Below are 20,630 nucleotides of genomic sequence, written 5' to 3'. Positions count from 1 at the left end.
TATGCACGATTTTCCGCTGTCCCAGACTGGCGTCGTGAAACAATATTTCTATATTGATTTCTAATTGGCCACGATGGCTGGTCGAGCGAGCAGGGGCCGTGTCTGGCGGAGAAAGACCATCCTGGGGCCGGAGGGTCCTAAAAACCCCCAGCATAAGTCTCATTGTTTGGACGGGAAAAGTTGAGTCTGTGACATGATGGCAAAAAGTGCAAACCAAATGCTGGAAAACTGCCAATGAACAGAGTCTGCTGTGTATATATACAGGCCTCTTAGCTTGTTAACTGGGTTGATTACTGATTGGTCTCATCTCGTGTTAATTAGGTTAATTATCTGAACGTGCTCCTCCAGAACTTTGTTAATAAAACATAATTTAAATCAGTGCAAGCCTAATCTGTGCAATAAGTCACCACACCAAGCTTGTTTTTTTCTTGAAGTCCATGTTAATGATCTCCACCCCTCATGATGATCCAGAGCCTATAAAACAGCATCTTCTGCCTGATTCCAGACGCCACAGCAGCTGAGTTATTATCGGTGAATCTCAGGAGTGTACTAATCAAGAACAGTGAGTATATGTCAAGACTTCTACAACAAGCACTTAAAAAGTGTTTAGTGTCATTGTGTTTATAGTGCTAATAATAGTATGAATGAATTTAACTAATTAAAACTTGGCCAATATCAATGACCTGCAAACTAAAGACTATAATCTGTGGCTAATAATCAACATTTGAGCAGTGTTGGGCTAGTTCCTCAAAGAATGTAATATTACTAGTTACTCCTTTCAAAAGTAATATTGTTACTTTCTGGCAAAAGCAATTAGTTCATTACTGTTTCTTCACGCCTCACAGAAGTTGTAACTGTATCTTCCACATAAAATTCTTCTAGAATGTTACTAATAACATATTTGTGCCTCATCTTTAGACCAAAATCCACATTGGATCGCGGTCAGAAGTTATTACAAACACTCAATAGTGATTGATCGTGACATTCAAGAAGTGTTGTATTAATCTCATTAACTGTCATGTGTAGCGTGAAGCTAATAATAATTAATCGGTTACCAATATACGATTATATTTTCATGACGTTTGTAAAACTGGAATTTTTTCAATTGTAGTAAAATAATGTACCACATGTGGGTGGGATGTAATGCCAGAGTAACGTAAAACCACAACTTACACAACCGTTCACTGTTCAGATCATCTCTTTTCCTGACAATCAATATGATGCAATATTTCTATCTGCTGAATGTAAGCGTTTCCATATTCCACGTTCGCCTGCTGCACTGGGGACATCACATGCATGTGCAAGCCATGAAAATTATGAAAATAAATCCAGGACTGATTTGATTGTTGATTAAATCAGCGGGGTTGAGGCATCAAAAGTAAGCTGTTTTATCGATGGTAACTAATTATTACTGATATCTTTAATATTACAGTAAATAAGTTACTAGTAACTAGTTACTGCCCAACACTGCATTTGAGGAATGACTTCTCCTGAGTTTATCAAAAGATTTTCCCTAATAGGTTTCAAATAATTTTAACTTTAATGTTGACTCTTGTTTTACAGATGAGTGCATCCAACCTTAAGGAAAGGTTTGTAATCCTGCTCAGATTCCTAATTATATACAAGTACTGTACTTAATTACTTGATGTCTATTACAAACTGTGAACAACTTCAAAATAAACGTCAGAGTTGTATTCAAATCTAAAATAAGACTTATATTAAATGGCACAAGGCCAAGAATGGAGGGATGTCTTACTAATAATGTAAAGAAATTAAAGGATTTAGGATAATATAGAAAAAGAGAGTCAAAGTTTAAGTAATCAATTTGAATTTTTTTTTTACTTATTGTATTTATGCATATTTATAAAAAAATGTGTATCTAACTGTCTTTGTGGCCAATGCAGTGGTGAAGTAAGATTATCACAAGCGCTACATGCAAAAGAGGAGGAGTTTGTAGTCAAAAGGAGAGAAGCTGTTTTCCGAAGCCTGCAGAGTCTTGAGATTCACTGCAGTCAGGTCAAACATCTTATACTTCATATCCATCTACCTGGCTTCTTTCTGTGACCTAGAAATGCATGTTTGCACAATCAAACTGTGTGTGTTTCAGAATAAAATGCCACGCATTGCATTACTGGGTTCTGGAGGAGGACAAAGAGCCATGGTGGCTTTGCTGGGATCCCTGGTTCAGCTTGATAAAGCGGGTCTTCTGGACTGCATCCTTTATCTGAGCGGAGTCTCTGGATCCACCTGGTACGAACCCTGAGAAACAACAAATACACAGATCGAGTTGAATGTCAAAAATGAGAGCAGTATGTTCTTCTCTGAAGGTGCATGGCCTCCTTATACCAAGAACCAGACTGGTCCACCAAACTAGAGACCGTGAAAGACAAAATCATCAAGAGACTCAGTGGTCCAGGAGTCAGCCATGAAGACGCATTGGCCAAACTGAAGAAATATCACGATGGGAAAGACCTCTTCACCTTGACTGACGTCTGGGCAGTGTTGGTCGTCACAACGTATGTGAAAGAGGTCTGTAATATTCATAACACAAATCCTGCATGATTTATGGTAGTCACATTCAGCTATATTTGTACTAAATTGTTGATCATGAGATGCCAAGGAGCCTGAGGCATATGAACACTTGCTGTAAAATTCTTCTGATGACAAATGACCGCGAATCTACCTAAAGTAGGAAACATGCATGCAGTGGGGTGCAAAGTCTGAGACCACATTGTTACAGATTTATTGGCTAATCTGAATTGAACTGGAAATGAATATTTTAGGACTTAAAACAAACAAATAATCTGTGACGTGCTGAATGAACATTATCCAGCTTGTTATACATCTACCTGCCACAAGTAAACAACCGGTCACAATATTTGTGAGTAGAGATCCTGCAATTTATGGCCGGACGGTCTCCCCACATGATATTTTGACACTTTGGTGTTAAAGTGAGTTCATGCATGGGAGAGTCCCTTCATATATATGGCTTATTTTATTTTAAGCAAAATTTAGGCGTCACGTCACTGTGTGTATTTGTTTTTCCTACAGATTGATGAACGCACACTGACGGATAAGCAATACCAACTTGGTAAAGACCCATTTCCAATCTACACTTTGGCTGACAAGCAAAGCAAACTGGAGGAAGGAGGTCTGTTTAATTCTCAGAAAAGTGTTATTGTGTTTGTGTCAGCTGTTGTTTAGAGGTGTTTTGTGTCTGCAGACCCCTGGTTTGAGATCAGTCCACATGAAGCAGGTTATTCCCTCACTGGAGCATTTGTGGACACCTCCAGCTTCGGCAGCCAGTTTGACAACGGCTCAAAGAAGAAACACCAGCCTGAAATGGACATGCTGTACCTGCAAGGTAACAAACTGTCACATGAGTTTATTAATATTTGCAGTATAAACGTACACTGAACAAGTTAATAGGTGTCAAAACAGAAATATAAACATTACTATTAGAAAAGTGAAATCATTTAAAGCAGTTTTAACAGCACAGTGATTTACTGTTCAACTCTTCATCGGCTCAAATAATAATTAGCTGCTTTAGACTTATTACGCTTTGCTTTTAAAGTGTTTTGTTTCATTGTAAACTCTTAAACGTAATGGTGTTTTCTGCAGCTCTGTGTGGCAGTGCTTTAGCTGGAGTAGATGCAGAATACATGTGGAGACAAATACAAGGTGCAGCATTTGAATTCATTTCTGACTAAAGATGACAATGATAATGATTTCATTGTGAATCAAGGATTTTATTTTTATTTTTCCCCAGATTTCGTAAATTCAAGAACTATGAGAGACATTATGTTTGCGGTTATGAAGGAAGGTAAAGCATTTCTGCTTTTATTTATTGATGCGTTCTGTCTTGTCAACTGATCTAACATTAACGAAGATGAATCCATACTGTAACAAATGTACTGCTCATGTGCATAGTGTTATCGAATACATCATGAGATGTGATCAAATTCTCTTTAGCTTCAAATCAAAGCCTCTTAAATGGCTTTTGGACGATGATGTGTGTGCTTGATTAATTTGGGGGTGCAAAGCACTTAAGGACTTTTTTTCAGTGCGTTTGTTCAATGTGTGTTTTCTACAATAGACCCAAACCCCCCACCTGTAGAAAAGTCTTACCAGGTTCTCATGGATCTTGCGGACATGCATCTCTGTGTTTTAAACGACAAAGATCCTTCTGCTCTCGATCAATCCAACAGAGCAACGCTGAACGGTAAGAGTGTTAGAATTATAGAGGAGACCAGTTTATTTTAGAGTCTAGTTATCACACTTACTGTCAATAATCCTCAAGGTTCAGTTTCTGAATAGACGATCAAAGAGTTATTGAACTTAAGCTAATGGGTGAAACCGAATGTTACCTATTTTAAACAAGATGGACAAACTTTAATTCTACTTTGCCAAATAACAAGAACTCAATGTTTCTTTCACAGACCTCGCTGGAGGCAAAAGTCAGCTGATTTTTCCAACACAACAACTGGATCTCGCTGATAAAGAAGCTGCAAATCTGTATATGAAGCAATACACTGAGGATGTATGCAATTATTTGAGTCTGTTCAGTTTGAAGCCTGACGGTAAGTTGAACAGTCTTGACAATGTATTTGATTTGTATATTGTCATTTTTAATGTGTAAAGCAAGAAGTGCTTTACTCTGCTTCAATAGAGCTTCCAATCAGCAACAAAATAGTTTTAACTGATGCCAAGAAACAACCTTTTCTGTAGACGACCTGTAGTACGATTATGGCAAAAATCACAGTCATGATGATTTTAAAGGGACAGTTCACTCATTTACTCCCTCTCATGTGGTTTCAAACACTTGTTCTCTGGAACAGAAAAGAGAATTTTCTGGACTCGGAGAGATCTCTGTTCCTCCATTTTATAGTTTGTTCACCCAAAACTATGACGCTCCAAAACATTCATAAAGAGTTGTAAAATAAATCCAATATGAATCTGATGGTTTGATTTCAAGTTTTCTAAAGAGACAGTCACTTTACACAAACCGATTTAATTTGGGCTTTTCTTCACCTCTTTCTTTCTCAACTGACCCATCACTGACTGTATTTACATGAACACACCAAGACCATTTTGATATCCTTTCTTTAGGTGGATAAAAGAGCACAGCTGTAAAGGAAGGCAACCGAATGTGGCACAATCACTTTGCCATGTTTTCATAGTCTTTGAATGCCAAAATTAAAATTTCAACCAAAATCTGAACCCCCCCACTTTAAAGCATAAAGCTAAAGTAGCTAATTAAAGTGAAACTTCAAACTTCATCTCCATGTAGTCAACAGAGACAATATAAAACTATAGGAACCATTTACTAATTTTAAGAACCATTGTGCATTTGTATTTCAGATGTTTTCTTGAGCACTTTTAAATGCGCGACTCAGTGGATCTGGGGCAGGAATTATAACTTCCTCCACAAAATGAAAGGTGAGAACAGACCTGCTATTAACTAGAGATTCAGTAATGTGAATAGTTTAATAAACTGATCTATTTCATGCTGTGATCCTTCAGATAAATCTGTGCCTTCCGCTCTTCTGGAAACTGAGACGAGAGACTATGAGGATGCAGGACTGTTGCTGAACTCTCCCTACTTCTCCGTGCTGAGAAAGGAACGAAACATTGACCTCATCATTTCCCTGGATTTCAGTGACGGCGATCCTTTCACGGTATTACACACATTAAGACATACTCTAATAAAAGCTAGACAGATCACCTAGAAATCATGGTTCACTTCCCCTCCTGTTGTTCCAAACCTGTATATCTCTGTTCTGTAGAGAAGAAAACAAACACACAATCTTGCTGCTTATCCTCATTCATTGGACCACCAGAGTTCACACTAATCTTAAAAGATAGACGGATAATTTAAAATGCAGTGCATTTCATTCAATAAAACCAACAGGATAGAAATCATTTAAAGGTGTCATGAACTGGCATTTTTTTTTTTTTTTTAATCCTAAAGCAAACAGTGAAAATAACTGGATTAGAAAAGGCAAATGTACCAATGAGTGATCCTCTGCAGCCATCTACTGGTCATAGCAAAATGAAAATGACTTTATATTACCACTAAGAATTTCAACCAGGCGACAGAAATCTTCCCCTTGCATGGCACATTTTCCATGAAATATCTACATTAAAAAAAACAAATGTAAATGTATAAGAAAATGGGCTTAATTTAGAGACAAAAAAAGCAGTTTAAAATGGGAGCAATATAGCAGTGTTTTTTTTGTGGTAAGGAATCATGGGAGAGGAGGGTGGTGTCTGTCAGTGTTTTCACTCCTGATTAACACGGTTTTCTGTGAGGGTTAGTGCTAGGGAGTAAATTGTGACCTGTGCTGGCAAAATGAGTCGGAATGAGCATTTTTCCAAAATGAGTTCTTTTGATTTTCATTCTCCATTTAAAATACCTTCTAAATGATGTGACTTCTTGGAATTGGACTAAATAACTGAGCTACAGCTGTTTGAAGGCGTTAGAGTCAGCAGTTTATTTTGAGAAGAGAAAAAAATCCAGTAACTTTTCTGAAGATTCCAAAGCAAAATCACCAAGCAACGTTGCATATTTCCCTCCAATTATTTCCTTAATTACTGTATTCACAATATAACCATTTTATTACTAAAAAATAAGAACAAAGATGCAACTAAACAGTAGTTTAACCAAGAGCAGCAAGTGATTCCGTCTCTTCTTTTAATGTTTGATTAACATTGAGACCTCTATATTAGGACCTACTGTAATGCATGGATATGTTACACATCAGATTCATTAACTAAAGGTTCATGTCAGACTAAACAGATTGCAATGTAGGGAGAACGCGTGCTTGTGGAAAGGTGCGTCTTATGCTAATGTCAGTCAGCGTGATCGTTTTGGTTTCATCAGCATGGGTTTTAAAATCACATTTCACTGGTTTGGACTCCTATAATCAAGAACTCGATTATTCACAGCTGGAATGCTGCGCTTTGCAACGATAGATCTACAACTTGTGTTGAGAAGCAGCAGCAGTCATCCAGACGTGAGCAGAACACGTACTGTATCATTAAAGAAGTTATATTTGTATTATCGTTTTTAGATGTTTAATTACTATTTGGAGCATTGGGATCGCCAGAAGAAGGCTTAATGAACTCATTTTTGTGAACCTCAAATTTGACCAAAACTGACATTTTTGTGGGGGTGACAACGCTGATCGAGAGGCGGTGCTGATCCACACCATTACATCATCGAGTAGAACATTTCACAAGCTGTGGTTTTGTTAGACTGCCTTCAATTAAAGCTGTTTTTAGACTAACTACAAAGTTTTGGGTTCTGACACTTACAGGATGTTTTTATAGTACAATGACCTCATGTCAAAAGATCAAGATAATTTAGCTTTCTCCGTTCATGACCCCTGTAAACAAAAGTGCATATGTTTTCATTTTAACTGGTAGAACACCTGGAGAGAGCATCCACTTGCGTTCCCATTCATCTCAGCGTTGAATTTCAACTGAAATTTGTCTAATCCTTTCAATAAATTTTGCTTTTCCACTGCAGACGGTGAGAGAAGCTGCTAAGATGTGCAAGAAACTAAAGATCCCTTTCCCTGAAGTCAACATTCCCCGTGAAGACCTGGAGAAACCAAAGGACTTCTATGTGTTCAAAGGCCAAAACGCTCCAACCGTGATTCACATCCCTCTGTTTAATGTGGTCAACTGTGGAGGCAAGTTACGATTGTCTAGTTGAATAAAACTACAACAAAAAGCCTATAGATATGTAAGTGTTTTGTTATTTCTTCAGATGAAGTTGAGGCCTGGGGGAACAAATATAGCACCTTGCAAGGTCCTTACAGTGCTGAGATGATCGCTGATCTTATGGAGGTTGCTGGAAAAAACATCTCAAACAACCGAGAGAAACTGAAGGAGCAGATTGCAGAGGTCGTTGGGACACCACTGACGAGAATCTGAATCCCAGCACAGCTGAGGCACTCTTCTATGTAATGTTTTTGCACATTTCAGTCTCTTCCCTCAGACTGCTTCACTTTCACTAAGCAATAAATAGATAATCATCAAATCAACCATAACTGATTTGATTACAATTACTGATTAAAATACTGTATTGCTTTGCCTCTGTTCCAAAGAATTAATAAACGGTTCTATAAAGTTTTGTCCTGATGGTTTTTTTTTTTTTTTTTTTTTTTGCATTCCCATTTGCTCATTCCATGTTTTGCCATTCATTGTTAGTGACTTAACATCTTCCTTGTTAAGAGTCACTTGTATATCCATTTCTGAACGTTTAAGAGCTTGCTTTATCAACCATTTCATTAACCTCCCCTCCCATATGAGCAGAAACCCACAGGAAGATGATTAAACTGGCACTACTTTTTAACAAAAAGAGTCAGAACAAAGTACTATAAGTCTTGGTTTTAAACCCACTGGAGCGCTACCATCACAGCAATTAATTCTGCTGCATACACTAAGTGGTCAGTTATCCTTTTCTTAGTGCTGTTTTGACATTTAGGGATATATACTGGGGCTGCTGTTCTACCAGAGGCAGGATTCATCACATACTCAGAAATTAACCCATCCAAAGTGCACACACACACATCCATGTGCGTGTGTGTTCAGTAGGGAGGGTAAGATTCACCGATTTGCATCGGTGCATCGGCATAAAAGCTTACGATGCGATGCATCGATTTAAATAAGCGTGCATCGGATACAGTTGGCATTTGTATCGCGATGCATCGTTTCTAACATATCTGCATCGGTAAAAACCGATTTATTCATATATAATTATTACTAGATGCGCTATTCTTTTAATATTTATAAAGCGACCAATATTTTGTTATGTAACTTTTAGATTGATTTCTCCTTTCTGAACTGTTGCGAAAGCGCGTTCTCTCATCACCACTGCAGCTGCTACGTGATTATGCAACCCAGTCTCACGGCAGTTCGTGATAGTCACGAAATTTTATCTATTGATTCATTGGATTATGACGTATCACAACAACACTACGTAGACCAAGAGCTGTCCTCCTGAGAGTTACCACCTAGAACGGATTAACATGGCAGACTCGGAACTCTTTCTTCCACCAAGTCATTTTAAATCCAGTGTTTGGAAATACTTTGGGTTTTATAAGCGAGGTGGAAATCTTGACAAAACCCATGCAATTTGTAAAATATGTCGCGCCGCTATAAAATATACAGGCAGTACGACTAATTTAACAACACACTTGAAGTTACAGAACATTTCTTTATTGTTTATCCCTGAGCAGCATTCTTAAATTGTTTCACCTGTTAAATGTTTGAGCTGTTAAAAGTAACTAGAGACAAGACAGGAAAAGAATGTCTGTTTTTATTTAATCTTTTGGTTTTGTAAAAAAAACTAATCTTTTGTTTGTGAAAGAGCCATGTGTAAAGAGTCAGATGGCACTTACTTTACTGGATACTTTACGATAAGATTTCTGTCGGAACAAAATAAATAAAAATTAAATATCTACATATTGAATTGCACAGCATATTATTTTTCTCCATTGCATCGTATTACACTGAATCACAATCACATCGTGTTGAATCGAATCGAAATCATATCGCACCGCATCGTAATAGCAGTGAATCGAATCGCATCGCATCGGTAGCTGCCTATATTTATCTTTAATGTATCGCATCGTTGGCTATGCATCGAGATGCGTATCGCATCGGCCTCAGTTATGGAGATGCACATCCCTAGTGTTCAGTGTGTGTGTGTGCACTTTGGATGGGTTCATTTCTGAGTATGAGTCGCCATACTTGGCCATATGTCACGACACTTTCACTTTCAAAATTCAAAAACATTAAAAACAAAGCTATTAAATTACATAAGATTAAATGTTTTTATGTGCTTTAGTGAGATATATTGTGTATTTATGATTGCAGCAGTTGTTCTGCTGTCATTCAGGACGTTTAGATAAATTGCTGCTTGTATTAATTGTTTGTCAAAAGCGTCTGCTGAATGAATAAATGTTTATGTAAGGGTTTCTTTTCCAAAGAATAAAATGTCAATTATATCAGATGACTGGTGCAATTAAATCAATTTCCCTGGAACTCTCACACCAGACTCGTGGACTGTTTATTAACTCAGCTTTTTGATTGTTGTAAATTATTATATAGTAGGTGTTAAAGATTTATAAGAATATTTATGTGCTACTTTAAACACAAAGGCTATTTTTATTAAACAGTGAAGCAGGCCTACTAATACTGCCCAAACATTTCTGCATGTTTAAGCTCGAGGAGCTGATTTAAAATGTTCTTCAGAGTGAAAGTAAAGATGTAGGTTACTGAACACGTACTAAACTCAATTCACTGTAAACTCAAGAAAGGAAATAAATGCAATGTGTATTATTGGAAATTGATTAAATAATGTAGGCTTTTTGACACAAATTAAATGACTAAACATACATTTGAAAATTGATATTTGTGTGTAAAATAACGTGTAAATTTGATGCGGACACCAAAATGGGACTGATTGTATAAATACAAGGGTTGACATTTCATGTCACGTCATCATTTCGTGTTTTGTGGTTTTGTCCCTCGCAGCCTCTCATAACGCACCTGAGTAGAAGTAAGAAGAACTGTTCGAGCAGTTATAAGAAGAACTGGAGAGATTGGTGTAATACAATAGAAGATATGACTGAAGTGAAGTATACGGCACAATAGGAAAAAATGGGAGGAATAAATGGAAATCAAACAATACAACGAGAAAAAAAAAAAAAAAAAAAGGAAAAATCAGTGACAGATAATGAAAAATCTGAAATGCTAGCTGAAGTATTTGTCAAAGTCCACAATAATGATAATCCAGTATCATTCATGGTTATCCAGTAAAGGGAGTGATGGATCCTGCCTCTGGTAGAACAGCAGCCCCAGTATATATCCCTAAATGTCAAAACAGCACTAAGAAGAGGATAACTGACCACTTAGTGTATGCAGCAGAATTAATTGCTGTGATGGTAGCGCTCCAGTGGGTTTAAAACCAAGATTTATAGTACTTTGTTCTGACTCTTTTTGTTAAAAAGTAGTGCCAGTTTAATCATCTTCCTGTGGGTTTCTGCTCATATGGGAGGGGAGGTTAATGAAATGGTTGATAAAGCAAGCTCTTAAACGTTCAGAAATGGATATACAAGGGACTCTTAACAAGGAAGATGTTAAGTCACTAACAATGAATGGCAAAACATGGAATGAGCAAATGGGAATGCAAAAAAAAAAAAAAAAAAAAAAAAAAAAAAAAACCATCAGGACAAAACTTTATAGAACAGTTTATTAATTCTTTGGAACAGAGGCAAAGCAATACAGTATTTTAATCAGTAATTGTAATCAAATCAGTTATGGTTGATTTGATGATTATCTATTTATTGCTTAGTGAAAGTGAAGCAGTCTGAGGGAAGAGACTGAAATGTGCAAAAACATTACATAGAAGAGTGCCTCAGCTGTGCTGGGATTCAGATTCTCGTCAGTGGTGTCCCAACGACCTCTGCTATCTGCTCCTTCAGTTTCTCTCGGTTGTTTGAGATGTTTTTTCCAGCAACCTCCATAAGATCAGCGATCATCTCAGCGCTGTAAGGACCTTGCAAGGTGCTATATTTGTTCCCCCAGGCCTCAAATTCATCTGAAGAAACAACAAAACACTTACATATCTATAGGCTTTGTGTTGTAGTTTTATTCAACTAGACAATCGTAACTTGCCTCCACAGTTGACCACATTAAACAGAGGGATGTGAATCACGGTTGGAGCGTTTTGGCCTTTGAACACATAGAAGTCCTTTGGTTTCTCCAGGTCTTCACGGGGAATGTTGACTTCAGGGAAAGGGATCTTTAGTTTCTTGCACATCTTAGCAGCTTCTCTCACCGTCTGCAGTGGAAAAGCAAAATTTATTGAAAGGATTAGACAAATTTCAGTTGAAATTCAACGCTGAGATGAATGGGAACGCAAATGGATGCTCTCTCCAGGTGTTCTACCAGTTAAAATGAAAACATATGCACTTTTGTTTACAGGGGTCATGAACTGAGAAAGCTAAATTCTCTTGATCTTTTGACATGAGGTCATTGTACTATAAAAACATCCTGTAAGTGTCAGAACCCAAAACTTTGTAGTTAGTCTAAAAACAGCTTTAATTGAAGGCAGTCTAACAAAACCACAGCTTGTGAAATGTTCTACTCGATGATGTAATGGTGTGGATCAGCACCGCCTCTCGATCAGCGTTGTCACCCCCACAAAAATGTCAGTTTTGGTCAAATTTGAGGTTCACAAAAATGAGTTCATTAAGCCTTCTTCTGGCGATCCCAATGCTCCAAATAGTAATTAAACATCTAAAAACGATAACACAAATATAACTTAAATGATACAGTACGTGTTCTGCTCACGTCTGGATGACTGCTGCTGCTTCTCAACACAAGTTGTAGATCTATCGTTGCAAAGCGCAGCATTCCAGCTGTGAATAATCGAGTTCTTGATTATAGGAGTCCAAACCAGTGAAATGTGATTTTAAAACCCATGCTGATGAAACCAAAACGATCACGCTGACTGACATTAGCATAAGACGCACCTTTCCACAAGCACGCGTTCTCCCTACATTGCAATCTGTTTAGTCTGACATGAACCTTTAGTTAATGAATCTGATGTGTAACATATCCATGCATTACAGTAGGTCCTAATATAGAGGTCTCAATGTTAATCAAACATTAAAAGAGACGGAATCACTTGCTGCTCTTGGTTAAACTACTGTTTATTTGCATCTTTGTTATTTTTTAGTAATAAAATGGTTATATTGTGAATACAGTAATTAAGGAAATAATTGGAGGGAAATATGCAACGTTGCTTGGTGATTTTGCTTTGGAATCTTCAGAAAAGTTACTGGATTTTTTTTTTTCCCCTTTTGAAAATAAACTGCTGACTCTAACGCCTTCAAACAGCTGTAGCTCAGTTATTTAGTCCAATTCCAAGAAGTCACATCATTTAGAAGGTATTTTAAATGGAGAATGAAAATCAAAAGAACTCATTTTGGAAAAATGCTCATTCCGACTCATTTTGCCAGCACAGGTCACAATTTACTCCCTAGCACTAACCCTCACAGAAAACCGTGTTAATCAGGAGTGAAAACACTGACAGACACCACCCTCCTCTCCCATGATTCCTTACCACAAAAAAAACATTGCTATATTGCTCCCATTTTAAACTGCTTTTTTTTGTCTCTAAATTAAACCCATTTTCTTATACATTTGCTCAAAAAGGAAGCATTATAATTTGTTTTTTTTAATGTAGATATTTCATGGAAAATGTGCCATGCAAGGGGAAGATTTCTGCCGCCTGGTTGAAATTCTTAGTGGTAATATAAAGTCATTTTCATTTTGCTATGACCAGTAGATGGCTGCAGAGGATCACTCATTGGTACATTTGCCTTTTCTAATCCAGTTATTTTCACTGTTTGCTTTAGGATTAAAAAAAAAAAAAAAAAAAAAAAAAAAAAAAAAAAAAAAAAAAGGCAGTTCATGACACCTTTAAATGATTTCTATCCTGTTGGTTTTATTGAATGAAATGCACTGCATTTTAAATTATCCGTCTCTCTTTTAAGATTAGTGTGAACTCTGGTGGTCCAATGAATGAGGATAAGCAGCAAGATTGTGTGTTTGTTTTCTTCTCTACAGAACAGAGATATACAGGTTTGGAACAACAGGAGGGGAAGTGAACCATGATTTCTAGGTGATCTGTCTAGCTTTTATTAGAGTATGTCTTAATGTGTGTAATACCGTGAAAGGATCGCCGTCACTGAAATCCAGGGAAATGATGAGGTCAATGTTTCGTTCCTTTCTCAGCACGGAGAAGTAGGGAGAGTTCAGCAACAGTCCTGCATCCTCATAGTCTCTCGTCTCAGTTTCCAGAAGAGCGGAAGGCACAGATTTATCTGAAGGATCACAGCATGAAAGAGATCAGTTTATTCAACTATTCACATTACTGAATCTCTAGTTAATAGCAGGTCTGTTCTCACCTTTCATTTTGTGGAGGAAGTTATAATTCCTGCCCCAGATCCACTGAGTCGCGCATTTAAAAGTGCTCAAGAAAACATCTGAAATACAAATGCACAATGGTTCTTAAAATTAGTAAATGGTTCCTATAGTTTTATATTGTCTCTGTTGACTACATGGAGATGAAGTTTGAAGTTTCACTTTAATGAGCTACTTTAGCTTTAAAGGTGTGGGGGGGGGGGTTCCAGATTTTAGTTGAAATTTTCATTTTGGCATTCAAAGATTATGAAAACATGGTAAAGTGATTGTGCCACATTCGGTTGCCTTCCTTTACAGCTGTGCTCTTTTATCCACCTAAAGAAAGGATATCAAAATGGTCTTGGTGTGTTCATGTAAATACAGTCAGTGATGGGTCAGTTGAGAAAGAAAGAGGTGAAGAAAAGCCCAAATTAAATCGGTTTGTGTAAAGTGACTGTCTCTTTAGAAAACTTGAAATCAAACCATCAGATTCATATTGGATTTATTTTACAACTCTTTATGAATGTTTTGGAGCGTCATAGTTTTGGGTGAACAAACTATAAAATGGAGGAACAGAAATCTCTCCGAGTCCAGAAAATTATCTTTTCTGTTCCAGAGAACAAGTGTTTGAAACCACATGAGAGGGAGTAAATGAGTGAACCGTCCCTTTAAAATCATCATGACTGTGATTTCTGCCATAATCGTACTACAGGTTGTCTGCAGGAAAGGTTGTTTCTTGGCATCAGTTAAAACTATTTTGTTGCTGATTGGAAGCTCTATTGAATCAGAATAAAGCACTTCTTGCTTTACACATTAAAAATGACAATATACAAATCAAATACATTGTCAAGACTGTTCAACTTACCGTCAGGCTTCAAACTGAACAGACTCAAATAATTGCATACATCCTCAGTGTATTGCTTCATATACAGATTTGCAGCTTCTTTATCAGCGAGATCCAGTTGTTGTGTTGGAAAAATCAGCTGACTTTTGCCTCCAGCGAGGTCTGTGAAAGAAACATTGAGTTCTTGTTATTTGGCAATGTATAATTAAAGTTTGTCCATCTTGTTTAAAGTAGGTAACATGCAGTTTCACCCATTAGCTTAAGTTCAATAACTCTTTGATCGTCTATTCAGAAACTGAACCTTGAGGATTATTGACAGTAAGTGTGATAACTAGACTCTAAAATAAACTGGTCTCCTCTATAATTCTAACACTCTTACCGTTCAGCGTTGCTCTGTTGGATTGATCGAGAGCAGAAGGATCTTTGTCGTTTAAAACACAGAGATGCATGTCCGCAAGATCCATGAGAACCTGGTAAGACTTTTCTACAGGTGGGGGGTTTGGGTCTATTGTAGAAAACACACATTGAACAAACACACTGAAAAAAAGTCCTTAAGTGCTTTGCACCCCCAAATTAATCAAGCACACACATCATCGTCCAAAAGCCATTTAAGATGCTTTGATTTGAAGCTAAAGAGAATTTGATCACATCTCATGATGTATTCGATAACACTATGCACATGAGCAGTACATTTGTTACAGTATGGATTCATCTTCGTTAATGTTAGATCAGTTGACGAGACAGAACGCATCAATAAATAAAAGCAGAAATGCTTTACCTTCCTTCATAACCGCAAACATAATGTCTCTCATAGTTCTTGAATTTACGAAATCTGGGGAAAAATAAAAATAAAATCCTTGATTCACAATGAAATCATTATCATTGTCAGCTTTAGTCAGAAATGAATTCAAATGCTGCACCTTGTATTTGTCTCCACATGTATTCTGCATCTACTCCAGCTAAAGCACTGCCACACAGAGCTGCAGAAAACACCATTACGTTTAAGAGTTTACAATGAAACAAAACCACTTTAAAAGCAAAGCGTAATAAGTCTAAAGCAGCTAATTATTATTTGAGCCGATGAAGAGTTGAACAGTAAATCACTGTGCTGTTAAAACTGCTTTAAATTATTTCACTTTTCTAATAGGAATGTTTATATTTCTGTTTTGACACCTATTAACTTGTTCAGTGTACGTTTATACTGCAAATATTAATAACTCATGTGACAGTTTGTTACCTTGCAGGTACAGCATGTCCATTTCAGGCTGGTGTTTCTTCTTTGAGCCGTTGTCAAACTGGCTGCCGAAGCTGGAGGTGTCCACAAATGCTCCAGTGAGGGAATAACCTGCTTCATGTGGACTGATCTCAAACCAGGGGCCTGCAGACACAAAACACCTCTATACAACAGCTGACACAAACACAATAACACTTTTCTGAGAATTAAACAGACCTCCTTCCTCCAGTTTGCTTTGCTTGTCAGCCAAAGTGTAGATGGGAAATGGGTCTTTACCGAGTTGGTATTGCTTATCCGTCAGTGTGCGTTCATCAATCTGTAGGAAAAACAAATATATACACACAGTGACGTGATGCCTAAATTTTGCTTAAAATAAAATAAGCCATATATGAAGGGCCTCTCCCATGCATGAACTCACTTTAACTTAATCAAAGTGTCAAAATATCATGTGGGGAGACAGTCCGGCCATAAATTGCAGGATCTCTACTCACAAATATTGTGACCGGTTGTTTACTTGTGGCAGGTAGATGTAGAACAAGCTGGATAATGTTCATTCAGCACGTCACAGATTATTTGTTTGTTTTAAATCCTAAAATATTCATTTCCAGTTCAATTCAGATTAGCCAATAAATCTTTAACAATGTGGTCTCGGTCTTTGCACCCCACTGCATGCATGTTTCCTACTTTAGGTAGATTCGCGGTCATTTGTCATCAGAAGAATTTTACAGCAAGTGTTCATATGCCTCAGGCTCCTTGGCATCTCATGATCAACAATTTAGTACAAATATAGCTGAATGAGACTACCATAAATCATGCAGGATTTGTGTTATGAATATTACAGACCTCTTTCACATACGTTGTGACGACCAACACTGCCCAGACGTCAGTCAAGGTGAAGAGGTCTTTCCCATCGTGATATTTCTTCAGTTTGGCCAATGCGTCTTCATGGCTGACTCCTGGACCACTGAGTCTCTTGATGATTTTGTCTTTCACGGTCTCTAGTTTGGTGGACCAGTCTGGTTCTTGGTATAAGGAGGCCATGCACCTTCAGAGAAGAACATACTGCTCTCATTTTTGACATTCAACTCGATCTGTGTATTTGTTGTTTCTCAGGGTTCGTACCAGGTGGATCCAGAGACTCCGCTCAGATAAAGGATGCAGTCCAGAAGACCCGCTTTATCAAGCTGAACCAGGGATCCCAGCAAAGCCACCATGGCTCTTTGTCCTCCTCCAGAACCCAGTAATGCAATGCGTGGCATTTTATTCTGAAACACACACAGTTTGATTGTGCAAACATGCATTTCTAGGTCACAGAAAGAAGCCAGGTAGATGGATATGAAGTATAAGATGTTTGACCTGACTGCAGTGAATCTCAAGACTCTGCAGGCTTCGGAAAACAGCTTCTCTCCTTTTGACTACAAACTCCTCCTCTTTTGCATGTAGCGCTTGTGATAATCTTACTTCACCGCTGCATTGGCCACAAACACAGTTAGATATACAAATTGTATTATGCATATTTATATTAAAAAAAGTTCAAATTGATTACTTAAACTTTCACTTTCTTTTCCCATATTATCCTAAATCTTTTAATTTCTTTAAATTAGTCCATTAGCATTGGGATGTTTTGAATACAAAGACATCCCTCCATTCTTGGCCTTGTGCCATTTAATATAAGTCTTATTTTAGATTTGAATACAACTCTGACGTTTATTTTGAAGTCGTTCACAGAAGGACCCAGTTTGTAATAGACATTAAGTAATTAAGTACAGTACTTGTATATAATTAGGAATCTGAGCAGGATTACAAACCTTTCCTTAAGGTTGGATGCACTCATCTGTAAAACAAGAGTCAACATTAAAGTTAAAATTATTTGAAACCTATTAGGGAAAATCTTTTGATAAACTCAGGAGAAGTCATTCCTCAAATGCAGTGTTGGGCAGTAACTAGTTACTAGTAACTTATTTACTGTAATATTAAAGATATCAGTAATAATTAGTTACCAATCGATAAAACAGCTTACTTTTGATACCTCAACCCCGCTGATTTAATCAACAATCAAATCAGTCCTGGATTTATTTTGATAATTTTCATGGCTTGCACATGCATGTGATGTCCCCAGTGCAGCAGGCGAACGTGGAATATGGAAACGCTTACATTCAGCAGATAGAAATATTGCATCATATTGATTGTCAGGAAAAGAGATGATCTGAACAGTGAACGGTTGTGTAAGTTGTGGTTTTACGTTACTCTGGCATTACATCCCACCCACATGTGGTACATTATTTTACTACAATTGAAAAAATTCCAGTTTTACAAACTTCATGAAAATATAATCGTATATTGGTAACCGATTAATTATAACTAGCTTCACGCTACACATGACAATTAATGAGATTAATACAACACTTCTTGAATGTCACGATCAATCACTATTGAGTGTTTGTAATAACTTCTGACCGCGATCCAATGTGGATTTTGGTCTAAAGATGAGGCACAAATATGTTATTAGTAACATTCTAGAAGAATTTTATGTGGAAGATACAGTTACAACTTCTGTGAGGCGTGAAGAAACAGTAATGAACTAATTGCTGTTGCCAGAAAGTAACAATATTATTTTTGAAAGGAGTAACTAGTAATATTACATTCTTTGAGGAACTAGCCCAACACTGCTCAAATGTTGATTATTAGCCACAGATTATAGTCTTTAGTTTGCAGGTCATTGATATTGGCCAAGTTTTAATTAGTTAAATTCATTCATACTATTATTGGCACTATAAATATAATGACACTAAACACTTTTTAAGTGCTTGTTGTATAAGTCTTGACATATACTCACTGTTCTTGATTAGTACACTCCTGAGATTCACCGATAATAACTCAGCTGCTGTGGCGTCTGGAATCAGGCAGAAGATGCTGTTTTATAGGCTCTGGATCATCATGAGGGGTGGAGATCATTAACATGGACTTCAAGAAAAAAACAAGCTTGGTGTGGTGACTTATTGCACAGATTAGGCTTGCACTGATTTAAATTATGTTTTATTAACAAAGTTCTGGAGGAGCACGTTCAGATAATTAACCTAATTAACACGAGATGAGACCAATCAGTAATCAACCCAGTTAACAAGCTAAGAGGCCTGTATATATACACAGCAGACTCTGTTCATTGGCAGTTTTCCAGCATTTGGTTTGCACTTTTTGCCATTATGTCACAGACTCAACTTTTCCCGTCCAAACAATGAGACCTATGCTGGGGGTTTTTAGGTTAGTTAGTAAGCTACACAGAAATGGTATATGTATGGGTTTTTTATTTTTACCTGAACTTCAAATTATGCATTGTATTTTATGTTTAAGGGTTACAACTTAACTGATAATGTCCTGGCAAAAAATGACCGTAGCTTTTCCGTTTTTCTACATCCTTTTTAACTGATCTGGGGCCCGTTTCTGAAAGAGAGGTAACTTACTCTGAGAAATCTGGTCAGGAGCAGGATTTCTTTGGTAAAGCCAGAGTTTCTTTCTGTCTCCTCTCCCTTTTCTTACTGAGTATTTGTGTCTTATTTCATATTTCATGCATTTTATATATAAAAAATGGTCTACATTGTCTTGTTTCCTGGGGGATTTACCTTTTAAGTGCATTTTACATAAAACAAGTAAAATACAGGGTAAGAAAAATAATCTTAATGCAAACAGAAACAAAAATATTTTTAAATTTCTTACCCCATTGGAAGATAATTAGCGAAATAAGAGAAATGCAGTTTAAAATATTGAAGATGCAGAGCACATTATAAGTCTGCTGTATGCAGATTTTAAGGAAAGTGTGCATCGCTCTCAAACTCATTCTGAGGATGTTTTCCTGCACAAATCCATCAAAGAGGAGTTTCACAGGACTGTAGGTCAGTGGTGTAGCAATGGGTTTAAATCAGGCTAATCTGATGAATGATGTTCACTTGATAACATCTTTCTGTGACCTCTGGAAGTAACCTAATAATCTGAATTTCCTTCAGGATTTCCAGTGTGTTTGGATGCATTGAAGACAAGCGTATCCAATACTTGACCATCTCCTCTTCATCTGTCAGTGGTGCAGGTGCTTGCTGTCGACAAGTCAGTAGTTCATTTTATTACTCTATTTGAGAAATGTTGGATTAGATCATATTTAATTAGCCTATGTGAAAAGAGTGTTTTAGACTATGTGGAAAAAGCTGCAGCGCATTGAAATAGACATTGAATGATATTTAATGTCAAATGTTTGTAAAGTCATGCATTTATGAACCTTTCATGTTTAAAGCTTTACCATGATTTGAATTGTGTTTTTATACTTTTTTCAGCTGCTGCCAGGTTCTTGTTTCTTTGTCCTTTTTTTCGTGACCATGGGATACCATTAAAATGTGCTTCTATTTTTTTTTCATTTGAATATGCATTCATATTTTTATTTGATTGTAAAGTTTGTTTAGCATGATAAAAAAAGAAGCATATATTAAAATGATTTAAAATGCCTTTAATGCAGTTCATCTCTGTTCTATTGTGTCCAAGCAGAGGAAGTTGAACTTTGACGCCCTCTAGTGGTCATCA

General features: G+C 37.0%; 3 protein-coding genes across 3 annotated transcripts in view; 1 reads left to right on the top strand and 2 right to left on the bottom strand.

The window, feature by feature from the left end:
• The window catches only part of LOC306871772 (guanine nucleotide-binding protein G(I)/G(S)/G(O) subunit gamma-10-like), a 480,959-nt gene that overhangs the window by 154,059 nt on the left and 306,270 nt on the right, over positions 1-20,630 (bottom strand). The gene's annotated exons all lie outside the window — the stretch shown is intronic.
• LOC306871610 (cytosolic phospholipase A2 gamma-like) lies at positions 74-7,941 on the top strand (the record flags this gene model as incomplete). Its single annotated transcript, XM_079419676.1, has 14 exons — positions 74-156; positions 1,905-2,016; positions 2,108-2,250; positions 2,328-2,529; positions 3,052-3,151; positions 3,224-3,364; positions 3,622-3,681; positions 3,770-3,823; positions 4,097-4,222; positions 4,440-4,580; positions 5,362-5,439; positions 5,524-5,678; positions 7,532-7,697; positions 7,775-7,941. The coding sequence occupies 14 exons, from the start codon at positions 74-76 to the stop codon at positions 7,939-7,941; spliced, it is 1,728 nt and encodes a 575-aa protein (XP_079275802.1).
• On the bottom strand, positions 11,243-17,526 carry LOC306871764 (cytosolic phospholipase A2 gamma-like). The gene is made up of 13 exons (XM_079419908.1): positions 17,421-17,526; positions 17,187-17,329; positions 16,908-17,109; positions 16,281-16,380; positions 16,068-16,208; positions 15,751-15,810; positions 15,609-15,662; positions 15,210-15,335; positions 14,852-14,992; positions 13,992-14,069; positions 13,753-13,907; positions 11,692-11,857; positions 11,243-11,614 (listed from the first exon to the last, which is right to left on the bottom strand). Exons 2-13 carry the CDS (start codon positions 17,321-17,323, stop codon positions 11,448-11,450), a joined length of 1,527 nt encoding a protein of 508 aa, XP_079276034.1. The 5' UTR covers positions 17,324-17,329; positions 17,421-17,526; the 3' UTR covers positions 11,243-11,447.

Source organism: Barbus barbus, assembly GCF_936440315.1.
Source record: "Barbus barbus genome assembly, chromosome: 6".
NCBI lineage: Eukaryota > Metazoa > Chordata > Actinopteri > Cypriniformes > Cyprinidae > Barbus > Barbus barbus.
Note: the sequence above shows the minus strand (reverse complement) of the source record. Positions and strands in the feature narration are given on the sequence as shown.

Bases quoted from the DNA above. Each gene is read 5' to 3' on its own strand.
- LOC306871764 (XM_079419908.1), bottom strand. From the start codon at position 17,323: ATGCCACGCATTGCATTACTGGGTTCTGGAGGAGGACAAAGAGCCATG. The intron at 16,381-16,907 runs GTCTGTAATATT...TTTTTCCTACAG, and splicing joins TCACAACGTATGTGAAAGAG to ATTGATGAACGCACACTGAC. The intron at 14,070-14,851 runs GTAAGTTGAACA...TTTGTATTTCAG, and splicing joins GTTCAGTTTGAAGCCTGACG to ATGTTTTCTTGAGCACTTTT.